This window comes from Pseudoliparis swirei, chromosome 12 (genome assembly GCF_029220125.1).
Source record: "Pseudoliparis swirei isolate HS2019 ecotype Mariana Trench chromosome 12, NWPU_hadal_v1, whole genome shotgun sequence".
In the NCBI taxonomy this organism is placed as follows: Eukaryota; Metazoa; Chordata; class Actinopteri; order Perciformes; family Liparidae; genus Pseudoliparis; species Pseudoliparis swirei.
In genome coordinates, this window is record NC_079399.1 from 16,270,176 (window position 1) to 16,290,128 (window position 19,953).

The 19,953-nt window shown below is 40.1% G+C and overlaps 1 protein-coding gene across 5 annotated transcripts in view; it reads left to right on the plus strand.

The window, feature by feature from the left end:
- The window catches only part of tbc1d32 (TBC1 domain family, member 32), a 76,652-nt gene that overhangs the window by 36,330 nt on the left and 20,369 nt on the right, over positions 1–19,953 (plus strand). For 2 of the 5 annotated variants that reach the window (XM_056427593.1, XM_056427596.1), the window contains 5 exons: positions 2,048–2,141; positions 2,223–2,348; positions 6,175–6,252; positions 16,936–17,005; positions 19,705–19,820. In XM_056427593.1, the coding sequence (XP_056283568.1) occupies positions 2,048–2,141; positions 2,223–2,348; positions 6,175–6,252; positions 16,936–17,005; positions 19,705–19,820 (484 nt within the window). Of the gene's footprint in view, positions 1–2,047; positions 2,142–2,222; positions 2,349–6,174; positions 6,253–16,935; positions 17,196–19,704; positions 19,821–19,953 lie in introns of those variants that run through there. The other 3 variants (XR_008833317.1, XM_056427595.1, XM_056427597.1) reach the window with 3 other exon arrangements.

The window sequence follows — 19,953 nt, forward strand, 5'->3', positions numbered from 1 at the left end:
GCTGGTTAGCACAGGTCTTCAGTACTCGCCCAGTTCTGACAGAGAAATACAAGGTCAAATAGCCTGTAGTTCTTCCTGGCCTCTGACGATGTCACTGTGACATCAACGCATGGCACCAGATGCAGGAAAAACAACAGATTTTGATCTGTGAACTCATCTTGCTGGGTCAATATAGCATGCACTGAGTAATTTATTGCCTCAATCGACTACATCTACCACCAAAACTGATTGAATAGCTCCATAAAAAAAGGAAAAAATGATGTATTGCTCGGGAAGTTATATTAAAACTTCATAACTGATGGTTTCTTTGGACAGCAAGTCTGCACCCCCATTTATTGGAATGGATATAAATTATTTAGTTGTTGTTTATGCTGAACACTAAACAGGAAACTAATTTATGCAGAGGTGAAGGAAAGGATAAGAGATACATCAAAATGTGAGAGTGTAAATTAGTTTAGTGAGTGTTTCCTTTTTATTTCACAAGTCTGTTTTAGTCATCTCCCCTGTCCCCTGTTGGGAGTACAGGGACCAGAAAGCTGTTTAATTAATACTGTTGCACTCCACCGTTGGTGAAACATGAGAAGTAATGTTATGTTAAAATTAAAAACAATGCCTATTGCTGCCATTTGAATGTGTCAGTCAGAATATTTACTGCCGACACAAAGACCTAATGAAAGCCATATCTTTGAAAAATCTTCAATAAATAATTCAAATATTCAACGACTTTACTTGTAAATAGTTACACTGTTAGATGTATTGTACTTCTGCAATGGACTATATAATATTCAGTGATGGCTCCACAGACATGGTCATGTTTTCATGCCTTCGCCGTCCATATGTCACACTTTTATAAATGCAATATCGCAGGAACACCTGGAGGGAATTTCTTCAACTTTGGTACAACTGTCCACCTGGACTCAAGGATGAAGTATTTGAATTTAGTGGACAAAGGTCAAAGTTACGGTAACCTCACAAAACATGTGTTTGGCCATAATGAATATGCTTTTTATTTCAATTTCGCACAAATGTCTGATAGGACAATAATTGAGGCAATAATTAACGTTTCTTATAAAGGGCTAAAGGGCAATTCACCAAGGAACGTTCTGACCGAACATATCATTGTCTCATTGTTCCCTGTGCAGGACTGTAGGCGCTCTGCACTCTGCAGTATACTTCCTACAGTTATCCTACATGTCGGGTTTTATAAGGCTGATTCTGATCCAAGTCCAAGTATCTTTGAATCCGGTTGTATAGACTGTGCTGTTGTCCACCTGAACTCCATAGTTTATGGAAAAACAGCATTTGGACCATAATGTGCAAAGATACAATGAGATATACATGAGACTTTTATTTAAATGAATTAATACAAATGTGGACATTTATGGTTCTTTGACTATTTCTTTATATACTCTTTTTAGAAAAAATGAAGTACCTCAAAAACTATTACCTTCAACAGTAGCAGAGGTCCATAGCTGTATAAGGATTGTATGCAATCATCAGCAACTTACCAACACATCAGGCTCTGTGCATATTCTTCTAATGTCGTCAGAGCAACACATCACACAGACCAGCAGGGAGTAACACGAGCGGAGGACACAGACCTGCTTTCTAAACCCTGTTATCATTGAGAGCACTCTATTTTGGCAAGCCACACACTGAGCTATGACTCAATAGTTATAGTATTTTTATGACAATCATAATTAATGCAAGACTAAATGGCAGTGGGTTTCAAGGAAGAACAAAATAAAGACACAAAGGAGGAAACAACTGATGACATACATATAACTGCTGCCCAATTACTCCTTAATGAATGAATCTTCATGTAACTGTCCTGCTCTGTTCATATTTTGAAATGTTATTAAATTACAAACCAATTCTAACTAATTCAACATAATGACACATCAATAACCGAGCAAACTCATAAACAGCCAACGGATGTTTCCGCTCGCAAATATGATTAATCTTGTAGGTTGTTTGTAATCATTGCATTAGAGTATAATGAAGTGGCCACAATGGTCAATCAGATTTATTCATCTGCTTATTCCAGGGAGAAGAGCCTTACCCCTGGCCCATGTTTTCCAGCTATCCTCTACCCCACTGCTACACTTTGGACCCGCCAAAGATCCACCATAACTCACAGGGTAAGAGGAACATTGATGTAGCTGCCATGGTGAAGGTGTCTTATTGTGATTTATATATATATATCCCCCCCCCCCATACAGACCCTGAAGTCAGTACCTTTCTGCCATTATCTAAAGACTTCGAGAATAAGGACAGCTGGATGGAGATCTGCCGGAAACAGTACCTCAAAGCCATGACCTCCAAACCCAACATCTTAACTGGAAAGGGTAAGCCACTGGTTCACCGGGCAGAACGTCCAGCCTTCTAGGAGCCAATGATAACAGAGCGTTCATCTTGATATCGTATCTCGGCCAACATTTCCATTTTAAAGAACCGTGCTGATGACTCAGGCATGAGAGTAGAACTGGCAATTTAAATGGTAAATGGTCAATGGACCTAAACTTGTAAAGCACTTTTCTCGTCTTCCGACCAATAAAAACGTTTAAACACGATATGACATAATTCACCCATACACTGGTGGGAGGAGCTACGGTTCCACCTGCACATCAGCAGTAACTAACATTCACACACACACACACATTCACACAACATAGGCACAACTACGGGAGACATTTTGGGGTTAATTGTCCTGCACAAGAACACATCGACATGGGCTAGCAGAGCCGGGGAATCGAACCGCCGATCCTCTGATTGAAGGAACGACCTCGCTTTCGTTTTTTTTTCTTTTTACATTTTTTTTTTTTAAAGAACAAAAAGTTAGTAAATAAAGATTTTAAATGAACGGAAATAAATATTTCCAGTCACAGATATTTAAATAAACATCTGAGCCAGAGGAAGAACAGCATGTGGCTCCTTCTGGGTCCAATGTCATCCTTACATTTTATGTCTACTATATAAGAGATATGTGTGTAACTGATGTTTTCCACACACGTTAGTTTTTCGTATATCCGTAGTGTGCACCACTATGTGTTAATAATGCTTATACAAGCTAAGTGGGAAAAAAACATTTGACACCTTTACCTTGTACAAGATTTGTTTCTGAATAGCTCTCCATGAAGTTTCAGATGTGAATGTGTTCATGAGTAAATAAATAATGATAAAAACCAAAGAATAACTCCATATTATACAGTACAGCTATACTGCAGCGTGGATTCTGAACGCTTTAGCTGCTGATGTCTTTCATTTAGCTACAGGTGCACCACACACACTCACCACGGTAACACGGATCCCATTTCCATGAACTCCTCATCACTGCCATTGACAGGCACTATGAAATGGCACTGACACCTTCTTTTCTTATGGAGGAGTAATTGACTGTGAACATACAGTCTTGTCTTTAATGCATGCATGCGCTGTGCAGTGATTGCTTCCTTTCATCGGCGCTCATTTCAAAGCTTTTCACCCGGAGACCACGATCAAGATTCTTTTAGTAGTGCTATTTTATTTGAAAAACCTGGCATTCAATGTTGTTCAGAAATATTCAATGAAAGCAATTGGCGCATTTCAATTTATTAACATCCTAATTGACTAACTTCCTCTGCAATTTAGGGGAAATTACTTTTGTCTAACTCTGCATATAAAGAAACTTTGATTTGCACTTGTGTTTAAAAAAAGGCTTCTACAGCTCTGAGATGAAAATGATGAAGCATTCTATCTTCATCAAAACATTCATGATTAGAACCGTCTGCATGTTGAGGATCTTATCAGCATATTGATTGCTCTATTGATCTCCCCAACAGCATGTCAATGAGACGTCAGGTTGCATTGTGATGATTATGTTTTCTAATCTGGCTTCACTGGCAGCTGGTTTTTTTTAACAGAAGCTTTCATTGTTGCACGTATAAGCAGCTGCATGAACATACATTATTTTTATGTTGATGTAGTAATGCAGGAAAAATATGGTATTTGAGAAGAGTTTAATTATTATTTCAACATCAAGCCAATTCTTTGATTACATATGAAAAAACATTGCCTGTAATTATATGATGAATGCTTTTTTAACACATTAGTATTTTTTTAAATTGCTTCCCTTCCCCTGGTGCCACTTGAGTCCTTTTTCAAGTACAGAACCGGATAGAATTCAGCTTTGTTAAATGTGAAAGGGTAACTGGTGGCGAGTCGAAGCCAAATGCTAGGAGGTGGCTATCAATGGTCATTAGCAGCCGTTAGACATCATGTCAAAAGTACATTAAAATGCATTGAAATAGATTACATTGTTAAATGCAGTACTTAAAATGGACCAGAAGTGGGGCTGTTACTTTAAATATCAGCTTTTTATTACATGAATGGGCACATTTAGGAGAGCATGAATATTTATATGAAGTAGGGTAGCCTGAATATTGTAAACGCCTATATATTTAAAATATAACTAACTGCAGCCGATAAAGTTCCAACAAAATCAGGTAGGTTGTGTTAATTTCAGGGCTTTGGATCACATTCACTTGTGAGTTAAGTAGATGTACATAATAAACCGAGTGTATGTAAAAGATACCACCAGCAGGCTAATGCAAGATATTTATACTTTTTCCATGACACTAGAATAAGTGATTCATGAAGATGTCAAAGGAGGTATTATGTTCCCGTGGAAAAGAATATATTTTCAAGAGCTACTGTGAAGAAAAACAATTCACATATGTACAAATATGATAGTAAAGAAGAGCTCCTACGAGTACGTGGCACTTGTATTAAGTGACATTTGGAATGATTTTCCAAATGAGTGAATATGAATGTACAATAGTTGAGTCTATATGACGATCTTTGCTGCCAGATTCAGCTCCTGTGTCGTTGTAGAGTTGTGTTGCCTCTCCCCATACACAGGGGCCTTCTTTCCCAGGCCAGAGGGGAGATCTATACCACCCTAACCCAGACCGGATAGCGCTCTGTGAGAGGTGGAACCTGAACGCAGCACGCCTACCTGCACTGGTCATTGACACCATTCAGAGTGCAAGGGCCGCCTCCACTCGCCCTCTTTACAGTGGTAAATGGTGGTTTTTGAGGCGTGGTCCCATTTGAGGCACATTATTCCTTTCCAGTGTTCAGTAGTGGACCTGCTGTGTTTTTTGAAAGATTTAGTAGACATGGGTAAGGCTTTTTCTAATGTTAACGTTTATTTAGAGGCTATCTCAGCCTGTCATTTAGGCTGTGGAGAGAAGCCGGTGGGGCAGCATCTTTGAGTAGGTCGTTTCATGAAAGGTGCTCGCCGTGAGCTCCCCGTTTCCAGGCCCCTGGTTCCTCTGTGGGATCTATTGGTGGTGTTGGAGGTCCTCTCTCAACACCCATTTGAGCCTCTGGAGGCGGTAGAGATGATGTCTATTTCACTCAAATCAGTGTTGCTCTTGGCTCTAACCACAGCAAAGTGTGTGAGTGACTTATCGGCGTTATCCACTCGCCCGACCTGCTTGCAGTTTGCTCCAGGGCTCGCCGAGGTCTGAATGCAACCCAACCCCGGCCCTGGTGCCGAAGGTGATGGAGTCAGCCTACAGATGTCTCACGGTGGAGCTCTCAGCTTTTCACCCACCTCCATGTTCTTTGTCAGAGGAGCAAAGGCTCACACATTATGTCCTGCACTGCATGTGTACGTGAGTAGATCGGCAGGTTTCAGGAAAGCAGATCAGCTGTTCGTGTCCTGGACCACTTCCTCACAAAGACGAGCCATTGTCCAGCCAGAGGCCGTCCCACTGGATTGTAGAGGCCGTATGTCTAGCCTATAGCTGTAGGGGATTTCATGTGTTTCTTCAGTTGAATCATGGTCTTCTCTGTTAGACATATATCTGTTTACTGCTTAATTTATGAACTATAAATATATATAACTATGACTTTGTTGGCCTTTCTTTTATACCAATGATTCAGTGTTTGCTACATTAAACATGCATACTGTATGATTCACAGGAAATGTGTTTCTCCAGACCACTTACTTTGTAACAGGGTTGATGACTGTCGTAGTTTATAAAACAGGATATTATCCACATTCTCTAAATAGTTGGAAAGATCGGATGTATGAGAATTTGTAAATTGGATTTTTTGCGAACTCAAGATTTATTGAGGCTGTTCAAGTATACATTTTGTTTACGTCGCTGTTTTCTTTCTCCTCAGTGCTGGCTGACCTTCTGGAGAAAGCTGCGGCCCATCTATCCAACTCTTCCTCAGAGTGCTTCTTCGCTCGGTGCAAAGGTCAGTGGAGAGAGCAATACCTTGATAATTCAGTGAAAGTAAAATGAATGAAGGGTACTCTGTGGAGCACTGAAGTGAGCCATGATCTTTGTACACGCGACATCCGACTGTTTTCTCTTCTGTCGTTGCTGTTGGTTTCTGGTGTATGAATATTAAATGTACATATTTAGGAACACTTTCTGTGACGCCAACGTCAATAATGATTGATAAACACTTCTGCTTCAATCTATTTGTATCATAATACTTTACAACAAAAATATTTCGTACAAAAACATTTTATAATCACTTATATGGTCAACTATCATAATACTGAACATCTCATTGACATTATTTTATGCTAGTATCATAGTGTATTATCATTCATATATTTGTAATATATAATAATGCTTTTATAATGTATTATAATCACAGGATTATAATGTGATTATACGCTGCTCAAGTGTGCATTGGGTTCTTTAATTAAAGTGATGCAATTCCTGAGGGACGGCCATGTAAACATTACCAGCTGGTTATAAGTCACAATAAGAAATATTTATTCTAAAATGTCAATGAGCAATTATGAAGTCTTATGATAGTGGACCTTATATCATTATAAAATGCTTCATAATGTGCTATGGCTATTGTTATGAACCAGTATGAAGTATACCGTGCTATAATCAGATTATCACTTATTATGTTTATGTTTAAAATGCAGTAAGAAAGTGTTACCAGATATTCTTTCAGTTAAAGAAGCATTTAATAGTGAAATGGTTTCAAACTTAGAACAATTTATATTTTGCTCCACTGATTCATACAAACGTTTGTTTATATAATGTGCCAGTGGTTTGTTTTGGTGGTATGTATTGTCACTCTGATGATATGGTGTTGCGTCTGCCTGACTCGGTTTATCCAAATATCCAGAAAGGTTGAAGTGGGAATGTCTAGAAGCCCCAACCAGTGTCTAAGGCCATTTGATGTTACATTACATTTAGCTTACAATCATATTAGAATCAGAGCTACGGGGAGCAATTCAGGGTTAAGTGTCTTGCTCAAGGAGACATGGACTAGGGCGGGGGAATCGAACCGCCGATCCTCTGATTGGAGTTTTATCCATGACTGAATTATAACGAGAGATTAGTTGTTTCAAGTGTAACTGTTGCGTGGCTGATTAATCCAAACATTAACCGTAGCTTGCTAATGTGAAACCTGTTCACAGTGAAGAGTGAGATATGGAATCCAGTGGGAATATCTGATTTGATAAATTCTGATTTGACACATATAACACAACATAACATTCAGGTGAGTTTGATTGGATATGTCATTATGACCAATGAATATTGCTTAATAGGAAACAGATATTTGTTTCGATAGACAAATACCTACATTTGCAAAGGATACATCTTTTGTGACATTTAGTTCCTGTTTATTTAAATTGCGTTTCATTGGAAAACAATACATATTTACACAATTTAAGTCCATACTATGCTAAAATATTAATTAAATTGTACCGGTGCAACCTGATTTTTTTCAAATCACTGGTTTGAATATATCTAGTTATTTCTAAATACTTGGGAAGGACTACAACTCAAACACAGTGATGGGTTTCTGAGTAGCTGGTACCATGTAGGGTTGGATGGGACTTATCTTGACATGTTGACGGCTCTGAGTCGTGTTGAGGTCTCTCAGTTGACACACCTCTTCGATGTCGTGTGGAAGTCAGGGACAGTCCCGGTGGGCTGCATACGGCTACACACGTGGAGAAATTCTTCCTAAATGTCAGTGCAGAGTTTACCCCAGGTCATATAATGTGTTATGTTTCCCAGCGCGTGAAGGATTTCAGCAGGTTGGCTAGTTTTGTAGCCGTCAGGCTAAACAACTTGATCAGCTCGAAAGAACAGCTGCTAATTAGTGAATACCCAGAAAACCTTGCATACTGAAGTACTAATTGCATATCTCATTTTACATATTTTTTACAAAATACACTTAAAACAGACTATGGTAACACCAAGCCCTTCACCCACAAAACATGTTGTTGTTGTTGTTGTTAATTTTTAAAACAAAGTAGTGAGCTGTTTGTATTGATTTTAACATGCAGCAACATCTGTCCTCAAGTCAAGTTTAACATGATACCTGCTGTATTGGTGGATGTAATCACGGATTTAAAATATACATAACTCTATGTTCTACATTTACAGTACTGTATGTTCTACATTTACAGTACTTTATGTTTTAAAATATACAGGACTCTATATTTTAAATATACAATTCTGTATGTTTTAAACATACAATACTGTATTTTTCAATCAATCTATCACTGGAAATAATAGATAAGATAAGATAAGATATATACTTTATTAATCCCCAAGGGGAAATTAGTTCTCTGCATTTAACCCATCCTTAGTTATTAAGGAGCAGTGGGCTGCAGTGATGCGACCAGGAAGCAACTGGGGGTTCAGTGCCTTGCTCAAGGACACTTTGACTTGCAACTAATGGGGAGAGCCGGGATCGAACCGACAACCTTGGGGTTGCAGGCCGACCCCCTTACCCCACTGAGCTACAGCCGCCCCAAATGAACTTTAGATTGGAATTGATTCACCGGTGCTTTAGACCCCTGCTCAAATAATGCAATCTGTGCAATCATCTGGCACTGATTAGTAATATTACCATTATTATGACAATGCGACTGCTTTAAGCACTGGAGAGGATGAAGCCCAGTGCAGGCATCACACAGTCAAATATTTCAATTTATTCATGAGCAAAAAGACAAAGAGGTTTCCAGCAACACAGACAATAGCAAAGAGCAGTAGGGGGGAACAATAGAACAATAAAATAAGCAAATGATGTGTTCAGCTGCTTCTCCTCCCTGACTCAGCCCCTCAGAAATTAAGAGACGTTTATATATTATCTGCATGAACAATCGGTACGAACCAGTGACAATGGACCGCCCCGGCGGAGGCCAACACTCACTGGAAATGTGTTAGACTCTCATATGCAGACTTCAGACCCTGAAGCATACTCCACTTTATGGTCTGTTTGGCTTTAAATGGGACCGTAGTTTACTAAATTAACCTCATGCTGTATTGAAGAAGACTTGAAACAAGTGCTTAGTTTAGACCATACGCACGTCCACAATGTTTACTGAGGTAATACATCAAGTGAGAAGCCTGAGCTCTCACTTTGGTGTGACAGGGACCAGGTGGTTTGTAGCTGTACAACCCAGGTACTCCAGTTTCCTGCAGTACTCGGGCACAGTCACAAGCATTATCCAAGTCCACATAATACATGTAGACTAGATGAGCAAACTCCCATTGCCTCTCAGGAGCTGAGCCACTAGAAAATTGTATAGTTTTGATTTGATGGCGGATGAGAGGATAAGATGGAAGCCTGACTGGTTGGGTTTACACATCAGTACCTTCAATAATTCAGATTTATATTAACAGATGGATGATCGAAGCTCAGCTGTCCTCATCCGTCTCCTGATTTCCTTTGGCAATTAGACACGTTATTGCATCAGTCATTAACTTTTTGTACGGCTCAGTGCACCTTTGACAGGTGTGACCAGTTTCCTTTCTAGCTTTCTAAACTCTGAAAATGTCCGGACTGCCGTATTGTTGTGTTAAAAGCACGGTAGCTTCCCTTCACCGATCATCAGTCTTTTAGAGACAGATTAATCTTGGTACTGTTCTCCGGTACTGCTGCAGGTTATTCTACTTTCCATAATAGTCTTCAGTGTTTTTAAGAACATTTTAATGTCTCTGAAATATATTTCTTGTAATAGGAGGCTTTTTGTCTGCAATATTGAAGAAATGTTACAGATTTGAAATAGAGCTGAACACAGGCTTAATAGAATAAAACATAATCAATAGTTACACGGCAAGATGCAAATACAAACAGAAACATTTTAAGACTGAATTTCACAGAGCTGAGTCGAAGCGGACCTCAAATTGTGTGGAGTGTTTTTTCTAAATATGAAGTAGATCGTGAAAAAAAGAATCTCTCGTGTTACTTCAATGTATCTGGATGTTGTTGGACATTGTGAACAATGTTGCAGCATTGCATCATGGCAATATTAAGATTTCTAAATATTATTGAATTAGTTGTGGTTGAATACATATCAATAACATGACACAAACCAGTCCCAGTTGGAGATACCTGCTACAAGGCTACATAATTGTTGCTATAGTTGCCTGCAGTTTAATATGCTCCGTGCACCCTACTTGTGTAAGACGACAGGTTAACTATGTTGGGCAATATAAAATAAAGTGAATTGAATTGAACTGTAGGATACTAAATGGGTACGTGCCAACTTCATAACAAAATGCATTTATCCTGATATATTACTCTTAGCGGTAATGCAGGTGTGTGTGTGTGTGTGTTAGCCAATCATTTGTGCCAAGAAGATAAATAAATGTCAGCGTGGGTCTATGTGTCTGAAATACAATCTAACTATATCTGAATACACAACAAGGATCTTTGCCTCGCTGTCTGTCTACTTTGCATATCCCGAGAACCGCTCATCACGAACGAGTGCCGTTTGCGATTTGGACGCTCGACACGTTCAATTTCAATTACATTTGAATAAGCAAGTATGCGACGCTGTGTGTAGCAGCAGGAGCAACGTTCCAGGGCTCTGCGCTCCAGCGTGACGTCCGCAGCGGGCAAACAGCGGCTCATTGACCGCAGTTCACTTTGGCTGCCAGCGTTACACGAGTGCTGAATAACTTCACAGCCGCCTTTTCCTTCCTCCTCTCTCCTGGAGTCAACGAGCATGAGCGGTGAGCCGACGGCACCACTCCGCCGACATTGCCAAACTCATTTATGGTACGTTGCTGTCTGCAAAATAACTCCACGAAGCCCGGCCCTGGCCAGCTTCAAGCTGGCTGTCTTCAAATTTGCATACTACTGAATACTACATACCCAATTAGTATGTATTGCATACTGGCAACTAAATGAATGATTGAGTATGTCTTTACCACCTGACTATTGACACTGAAGTATGCAGCACTATCTGTCACATTCACAAACATTTATGAGGGCAGTGGCAGAAATATACAGGGCAACGAGACACAGCTGGAAACAATGAGGGTGGGGCTTGCAATCATACAGGAGGCAGGTGAATATGGAGGACTCAAAATGTCTTAAGTATAAATAAATAAATGATTAAATGCATGAATAAATACAGGGATATATACATAAATGCTTATATAAATGTATAAATACATAAATAAATACAGTAATTAATAAATTAATGATTAAATAAAATAAATATTTTAATTTTATTTATTTGTATTCCTGTATTTATTTATACATTTATTTAAGCATTTATGTATTCCTATATTTATTCATTTATTTATGTATTTATATATTTATACTTACGACATTTTAAGTCCTCCATAGGTGAAGGGAATGAACAATCAGGGACAGGGCAGACAATCACAGGGACAGGAAACAGAGGACACAAGAGACAAGGACTTCAAAATAAAACAGGAAGCACACAGGATGTGACACGATCAAACTAAATAAATTGATAATCGAACTAACAAAAAAACGACAGCATCAGCGAGGGCAGTTTCAAGGATTCGCCGACTCCAGCATGTCGCCCTCAGTGGACCTTTAAAATAGTGCAATTTACTTTTGCTTCTGGATTGAAAAATTATCGTTTCAGCCAAACCTTTCTTTCCTTCCCTCGAGTTAACAAGGTTGTTGACAACGCTGCAAGCAGCACTTTCAAGTGCCAAGCATGCGTTCCAAACGGCAACACAGGGAGCCAAGCAGACAGAGACTACTAGTCATGAATCTTTTAGTTTTGATTATTTTATGTTTTCTACTTAGGGGATAGCATTTTTTCATTAAAGATTTAACTATCTCCCCACAGTGTATTGGATGACTTCTATCAGCACAGAGGCACGTCTCCTCTGAGGCCACATTGATGGAGAATCTTGGAAGTGTTTGTTTTGATGAATTATTCATCTAACTTTACTCACACACTTCAAAGTTATTGATATTTCCACATTGTGACATTCTTTTATTTTTTTAAATATCATTTACAATTGTAATAATCTTGATACATTGAACACTTCCAAGTCTTCCTCCCACATGTTACACATTAGATTGATAATAAGGAAATGTCTTCTAGGTCTTATATGTCTGAAAGGTTTATCCTTTTATTATATTTTACATCATAGACAACAACTTGAGAAATCAGGTCAATACAAAACTGAAGTAGAAAAATCTGTTATATCTAACAGATGTGTGGATGCAGGCAGCAATCAAAGCTTTCGGGAATTCATGTACACACATCTCTCTTCACTTGAAAACTAATTTCCTTGTACACAGTCTGCATCGTGGATGATGATTAGCTTCCAAACTAGTTGTGATGTCACAAAATCATGTGTTGAAGTGTAACTTCTGTATTTTGTTTACCATGACTCTATTTTACCATGTTTTTGTGTCTAAGTGACTAATGAAGACAACATTTTCATTAAATGGTCCATCATTGATAAAGAGCACTTCAGCCGGCAGCAATGTACGTCCTCTGAAAGAGTTTGTTTGTTATTATAAGTGTCTTACGACATTATAGAAAGGACCCTAAAGAGAAAAAAACGTTTTTATGTAATTTTCTCTTTATCTGATCAAGGCTATTAGTTAAGTGAGGTGGCAGCTGCTTGAGGGGGACGGTCTCAATGGCAGGAAGTGGCGTACCGGTGATGCGTTGGGCTGCGTTTGCCACCCTCTGCAGTGCTTTCCGGTCTGTGATGCAGCTTATAAACATGCTGTCCTTGAGACACTTAGAATATAAATGTAAGCCTGTGGGTTGGTAAAAACAAGCACATTGACGGTGAGGAATTGCTCGAAAAATGACATTGCAGCCTGTTTAACGACTGCCGGCTTCAGTGCTCCCGCTCAATACTGGACCAATCAAAAATATTGTTCCTCACTTACTCACAAAAACATAGCAGGGGACTTTAATGGACTTGTATTAAATGCACTGCAATGTATCATTTAACAGAAATATTTTTGGAAACATGGAACAAAATAACTGCAAGTAATCAACACATGATACACAAGTATCATCTGAGCAGTTGGTTTTGGTCAGACATGTTTCAACAGGCACACAATCCATCCGCCAGTCCAGTTGCTGTGTAACATCTGTGACACCCTGAGATCTGTTGGGCACCGTCTGCTTCAGCATCAGACCAACAATCTGGTATTAAATTGTCACTTTAACTCACGTCTCTGCATCTCTCCGTTGCTTTAAAATGAAGGTTATCTGGTGTACTTTCTATTTCATACACACAGTCGCTGCAATCCTATTTTCCCTCTGATATTCCTCCCACCTCAGAGCCTCCGAGGAGACCAGACAGCTGTCATGGCTCTCGTTGGATTCTGCAATCTGCCGGTCACATTTGTGTGGTGAGAGAGTGTAACAGTCTGTGTGTGTGTGTGTGTGTGTGTGTGTGTGTGCGTGTATGTTTGTGTCTGTCTGTTTGTGTTGTGTGTGCCTGTGCGTGTGTATGTATGTTTGTGTGTGTGTGTCTGTGTGCGTGCGTGTATGTTTGTGTCTGTCTGTATGTGTTGTGTGTGCCTGTGCGTGTGTATGTATGTTTGTGTGTGTACATGCGTGTATGTTTGTGTCTGTCTGTTTGTGTTGTGTGTGCCTGTGCGTGTGTGTATATGTTTGTGTGTGTACATGCGTGTATGTTTGTGTGTCTGTTTGTGTTGTGTGTGCCTGTGTGTGTGTATGTATGTTTGTGTGTGTACATGCGTGTATGTTTGTGTCTGTCTGTTTGTGTTGTGTGTGCCTGTGCGTGTGTGTGTATGTTTGTGTGTGTACATGCGTGTATGTTTGTGTGTCTGTTTGTGTTGTGTGTGCCTGTGTGTGTAGGTATGTTTGTGTGTGTGTACATACGTGTATGTTTATGTCTGTCTGTATGTGTTGTGTGTGCCTGTGCGTGTGTGTGTATGTTTGTGTGTGTACATGCGTGTATGTTTGTGTGTCTGTTTGTGTTGTGTGTGCCTGTGCGTGTGTATGTATGTTTGTGTGTGTGTGTGTCTGTGTGTGTGCGTGTATGTTTGTGTGTCTGTTTGTGTTGTGTGTGCCTGTGTATGTATGTTTGTGTGTCTGTGTGTGTGTGCGTGCGTGTATGTTTGTGTCTGTATGTGTGTGTGTGCGTGCTTGCATGTATGTTTCTTTCTGTGTCTGTGTGTGTGTGTGCGTGTATGTCTGTGTGTGTTTGTATGTAGGTGTGTGTGTGTATGTTTGTGTCTGTGTCTGTGTGTGTGTGTGGGTGTATGTAGGTGGTTGTTTGTGTGTGTGTGTGTGTGTATGTTTGTGTCTGTGTTTGTGTGTGTGTGTGTGTATGTGTGTATGGGTCTGTGTGTCTTCGGGGTACGAGAGGTATTGGGCTCCTCTTAGTGTTTGATGGACGTTGACTACAGTCTCTGCCACTCTGCCCTACTTGCTGCCCCATTGTACGCAGTATTAACTCTGTCAGCTGACAGCTCTGAGTTGTATCGCCTCGCCATCCACGGCCCGACTCCTGAAGGCAGCTGTCAAGCAATCTCATTATTTCAGCTGCTTGTTGAAATTGGATGGCTTGAAACAGAGAGAGAGCACCTTTTTATGTGACTGTTACATCTTCATAGCTTAGACAGAAAGCTACTCTTTCTCACATAAATCCTAATTTGAATAGATTTCTTTCCACATTCTGCTTTTGGCTTAAATCAATTTATTTTCTCTATTTTAGAGCAAAAATACCTGAAAACCACAAGTCCGTTCAATTCAACTTTATTGCCAGTATATTAGCATACAAGGAATAATAACGTTGTCATTCCAACATAGCTTGACTTGCAAAAAAATGCTTAATAAAAATAAGACAGTTGTAGTTTGAACTAGTGTGCTCTCTGCTGGTTGTATGGTACCGGTCATTTAGCAGTTTACATCCACGTCTTTATTGCCTACATTGGATATATTCAGGATTATCATAAGGGTATCAGATGGCAACATGAAACAAATGAATGAGCGTAAGTATTGATCCGTGCATTCACTCAGCAGGGCCCGGAAATGACGAGGGTGTTTAATTTCGTCTCCTCGGAATCGCATCGCACACTTCCGATAACGGCGTGCAAAGATTGTCTGTTATATAATATATTTTATGTATTGTAGATACTTGAGATCAGCCCGATCGTGGATATACTTAACGACCTGCAAAGCCTCCTCAAAGGTTGAAAGGTCGTAACATGTAACATGTTGGGATACCTGTCCTCAGCTTGTGAGTTATAGTTTCAAGCTTCACTTATTTACTTATTTACACTAAAAGATGGTGTTCACTTCGTAGTAATGGACCTGCAGATACTGATCACCTCGGACGTCTCATTTTTAATTTGGAAGATTTATATTTCTAAGACTGCACCGTCTCCTCCTTGTAAACATCTACATTTGCACAACTAATATCAAGGATACAACTTTTGGTCTTTGTAACAAAAGTTTATACGGCTGTGATTGTATTTATTACAAACTCCTAAGTAGACTCCGGTGGCACAATGCTGGAAGGGAATGAGCGGGGAGGGAGGGAATAAATACAAAAGCATTCATCTCCATTAGACAGTAATTGCTATCAGCAAGAGGTTTTAGAGATGTTAATATGTGATGAGAGAAAATGCAGCACTGGTTGTTCTGCCACTGCTTCAAGCCTCTGTCACAAGCTACTTTCTATCAATTAATACAAGGTGTGATGATGTGTTGATGTTATTCATCCACGTGGCTCAGCTTTCAAGGGCAACAATGTTGACTTATCACTTTGATGTGAAGATTACAGTGACCATGTTATCGTTTCCCTTTCGTATTTCTGCACCATTAGCCTGTAAATTGGATTTTAAGTTCTCCCTGCCACTGATGCTGTCTGGATAATACTGTTTCTATTAATTATCAAAATCTTCTCATCATCTGACCACAAACTGTCTGAAGCAGGGGATGCATTAGCACCGATGCAATAACATTCCTTTACCCCAAAGACAGTGGAAACATCTTCCAAAACAAAATATCAGACCTCGCGCAGTTATTGCTTTTTTCATCGCTCTCGCCTCACAATTACAACTGTAACTCCAAAAACCAATATATTTTTTTAGGATTTTGCACACTTAATGAGGCTAAGTAAGAGCCCATGAGAGCAGCGGGTGAGACGGATAGCTCAACGATCTGTACAAAGCCGTGGCATGTGGATCTAAAGCTGCCCTGCTGCAGCATTTTCTGCTGCTGTAGTCTCTCGCTCCACAGATAAAGATTAAGTCCTGAGATAAGGAGCTTTTCTCACAGGGGCAAACATTTCATGCGGTAGTTTCTTCCAAAAAGTCCACCACGCTCCTAAAATGATGAGTGATGACTCCACTGCTCTGAACCCTCAAAATGTTGCTGTGAAATGACCCGCGGCTGACTGATAGACAAATTACCTCAGTCACCTTGATGCCACGCTGCCTCACAGACGTCACAATTCAACGGCAAACAACCGCTGTAAAACTGCCGACGATGAAATTACCCAGACGCAACATCACATCCGTAGTGCAGTAAGCAGCAAGTCATGATACGTTTTCATGTTTTTAAATTCTTTGCCGTCGTAACGCACCCCTGTTAGTGATGTCTAGGGAGTGTTTTATTCCCCCTACAAACATCAGCCATATCCCCTTTTTAATTGCCTTGTTTTACAGCGGATGAGAAGAGTGTTAAGAGTGCTGTACTATCATCTGTGGAGCAGCTGGGAATCAACACCTGTCTCAGGCATGTACAGCTCAGTGTTTTTTTCTCTAGCTCGTGAACCTGCATTTAATTAGACCGTTTTCTGACGCCTGCAACATGGGAGGGAAGGAGAGTCCTGCCGGTGTACAACAACTCTCTGAACGGCACGCGTCATATCAGTCACGGCCGTTTCAGAAAATACACTTGAATTCTGCGAAAACAAATGAAAAAGGTAAATTGACCCGAGTTTGAGACCGGAGACACGTGTTACAGCCAACTATCTGCTGCAGGTCTTGTTCTAACCGTTCCCTGTATTCAGAGCCACAGCATTGCTCCCACATTAACCAATATTCACATTTCACTTCAATCATGAACTTACAGCAAGCAATTTCACTCTGTAATCAGAGCTCACCTGAGAGCCAATTCCCCAACATGGCATGCAAGATTCATTCTACCGCCTTATTTTTCCATTTTTATATCCAACCGTGTATTCATTAAACCGCATTCTCAACAACAATTTACAGGGAATGTATTTGATCCTGAATTATGATCGTAGTTTTAAATTTGTGGTTCAGGTTGTACATTTAAACAAATAAAAAATGCAACAAAACTACTTCAACTGAAACATTATGGTTTGGCTTAAAATAAGTTAAGTTACATTAATTAAATTACGTATTCAATTCAATTCAGTTTATTTGTATAGCCCAATTTCACAAATTACAAATTTTTCTCTGAGTGCTTTACAATCTGTAAACATAGACATCCCTGTCCCAAAACCTCGCATCGGATCAGGAAAAACTCCAAAATAAACCTTCAGGGGGAAAAAATCGAAGAAACCTTCAGGAGAGCAACAGAGGAGGATCCCTCTCCAGGATGGACAGAACAATAGATGTAATGTGACCAGAAGGACAGATTAGAGTTAAAATACATTCAATGAATATGACAGAGTGTATGAATAGTTCATAGTAGGCATATTCCACGATGGAGACCTCCACGATCCATCAGGCAGATGGAGGTAGAGAGGAGGAGTGGGCGGAGTCTCAACAGTGGGCGGAGTCTCAACAGGACAGTGGCGTAGTTGGTAGCAGGAATTCCACGACCCAGACCTCGATGATCCATCAGGCAGATAGGATCTATGTCGTCTCATAGGGTCCGATGACCCCATGAGACGTGAAGTCAAAAGGACTCCGGGAAGAAAGCAGAGTTAGTAATGTGTATGTAGATGGCGCTCTTCCCTGGGTGAAAGTCTTGTGTTGACCACATATTCACCGTGACCTTATTTCTAGAAATGTTACCAGGGTTCGTGCGGTCATGGAAAACCTGGAAAAGTCATGGAATTTAAAAATGGTTATTTCCAGGCCTGGAAAAGGCCTTGAAAATAATGTAATCCCATGTAAAAAAAAAATCATTTTTTCATTTTGATTAAAAGAGTTAACATTTAAAAAAATGTGATCGGCGCTGTAATGGCTGAAGGACCGGGCTGGCTGCTGTGCGTGCTGGGTCACTCCCCCCTCCTGGCTGCTGGGCTATCATCTTTGCTTCTTTACTCCCCTTCCCCCTTTCCTCCCCTATGTTTTATTAATGTGTATGTGTGTTGCTGCTGGTTTTTTTTTTTTGCCTTGTTACTGCCCCCTCCCACTGGGGGGGGGGGGTTTTTTTTCTCTCTTCCCTCGCCTGTCTTCCTAATCTTTCCTTCCTTCCTTTTTCTTTCTTTTTCGCTTCAATGTACTCTATGCAATGACAATAAAACCCATATCATCAAATGTATTCTTTTAATCAAACTTGTCTCTCATTCATTTGTGTCATTTAAGGTATACTCATGTACACACCGAGATTTCACAACATGTTTGGTCATTGGAAATTCGGTTTAAAGTCATGGAAATGTCATGGAAATCCATTGGTCAACATGAGTATGAACCCTGGTTAAATACTTCAAAACAAATGTAATACGCGAGAAAAATCTGTTTCCCTCGTAACATAGTGACGACGCAGTTTTATTGTATGGGGACGCACATGTGTTGATGTTTTTTGTGCATTCACATCATTCATGCATCTGGTAACGGAGGCGAGGTGTTCCTTCCTTTTGCAGCTGATAATGTTCACCTAAAAATGAGAGAACAATTGGAGAAGACCAATGCTGACAAAAAAAAAAGGAATTCTCCAGACAGACAAGGGATTGAAATGGAGTGCAGCAACAAGCGACGCCAGCTGTTTCCGATTCAGTGGCCCCTTGTGGGCTCAGGGAGGTTTCCCCCAGAGGAACACAAAGCCACCTGTCCACACATGTCCATCCAAAAGAGAAACATGCTGCTGTGCACAGAGAGAGCACGTCCTCTCACGAGTTCTCACTCTGCTCTTTTTGACCCGGATGAACACCTGAAGAACCACGCCATGTTTACACCTCACACAAAGAGCACCGCGTCTTAAAGGGTTATAAGTTGTTTGACATGCATGTAATAATTAATCCACATTTTAGTGTATTTGCCTGAGGTCTCAATATTTTTGTTGCCTCTTTATTAACAAATATCCCATTGTGCTGTGTGTCTTTCATTTAAGTATAAGGGGGTTCATAAGAGTACACTGAACTTGAACTAACTCGTCATTTAAAGTATTTTTAAATACAATATGCAGAGATCATATTTGACTGTGGTAAAATATCCAATATTCGCTAAAACTGTGTAACACGAACATTTTGAGGATTGAGAAAGTGAGATATTCCTTCTGTTGTCTTTTCTCCACAGGTACGGCAGCTACCTCAAGCTGCTGACTGAAGACGCTGTGAGGGAGCTGCCTCTGCTCATGCAGCACATGAAGATCGTCTTGTCCACACAGAGAGTCAACACTGCTTCAGAGCTCCGTATCCTTTATAGACTCCACATCTGGACTCATGAAGAGTAGGTAGACTGTGACTGGTATGTTATTCATCTGTCATTTTGCACATTTTCTTGGGCTACACCGTTTAAGTATATTAATTGATATGCGATTTGACT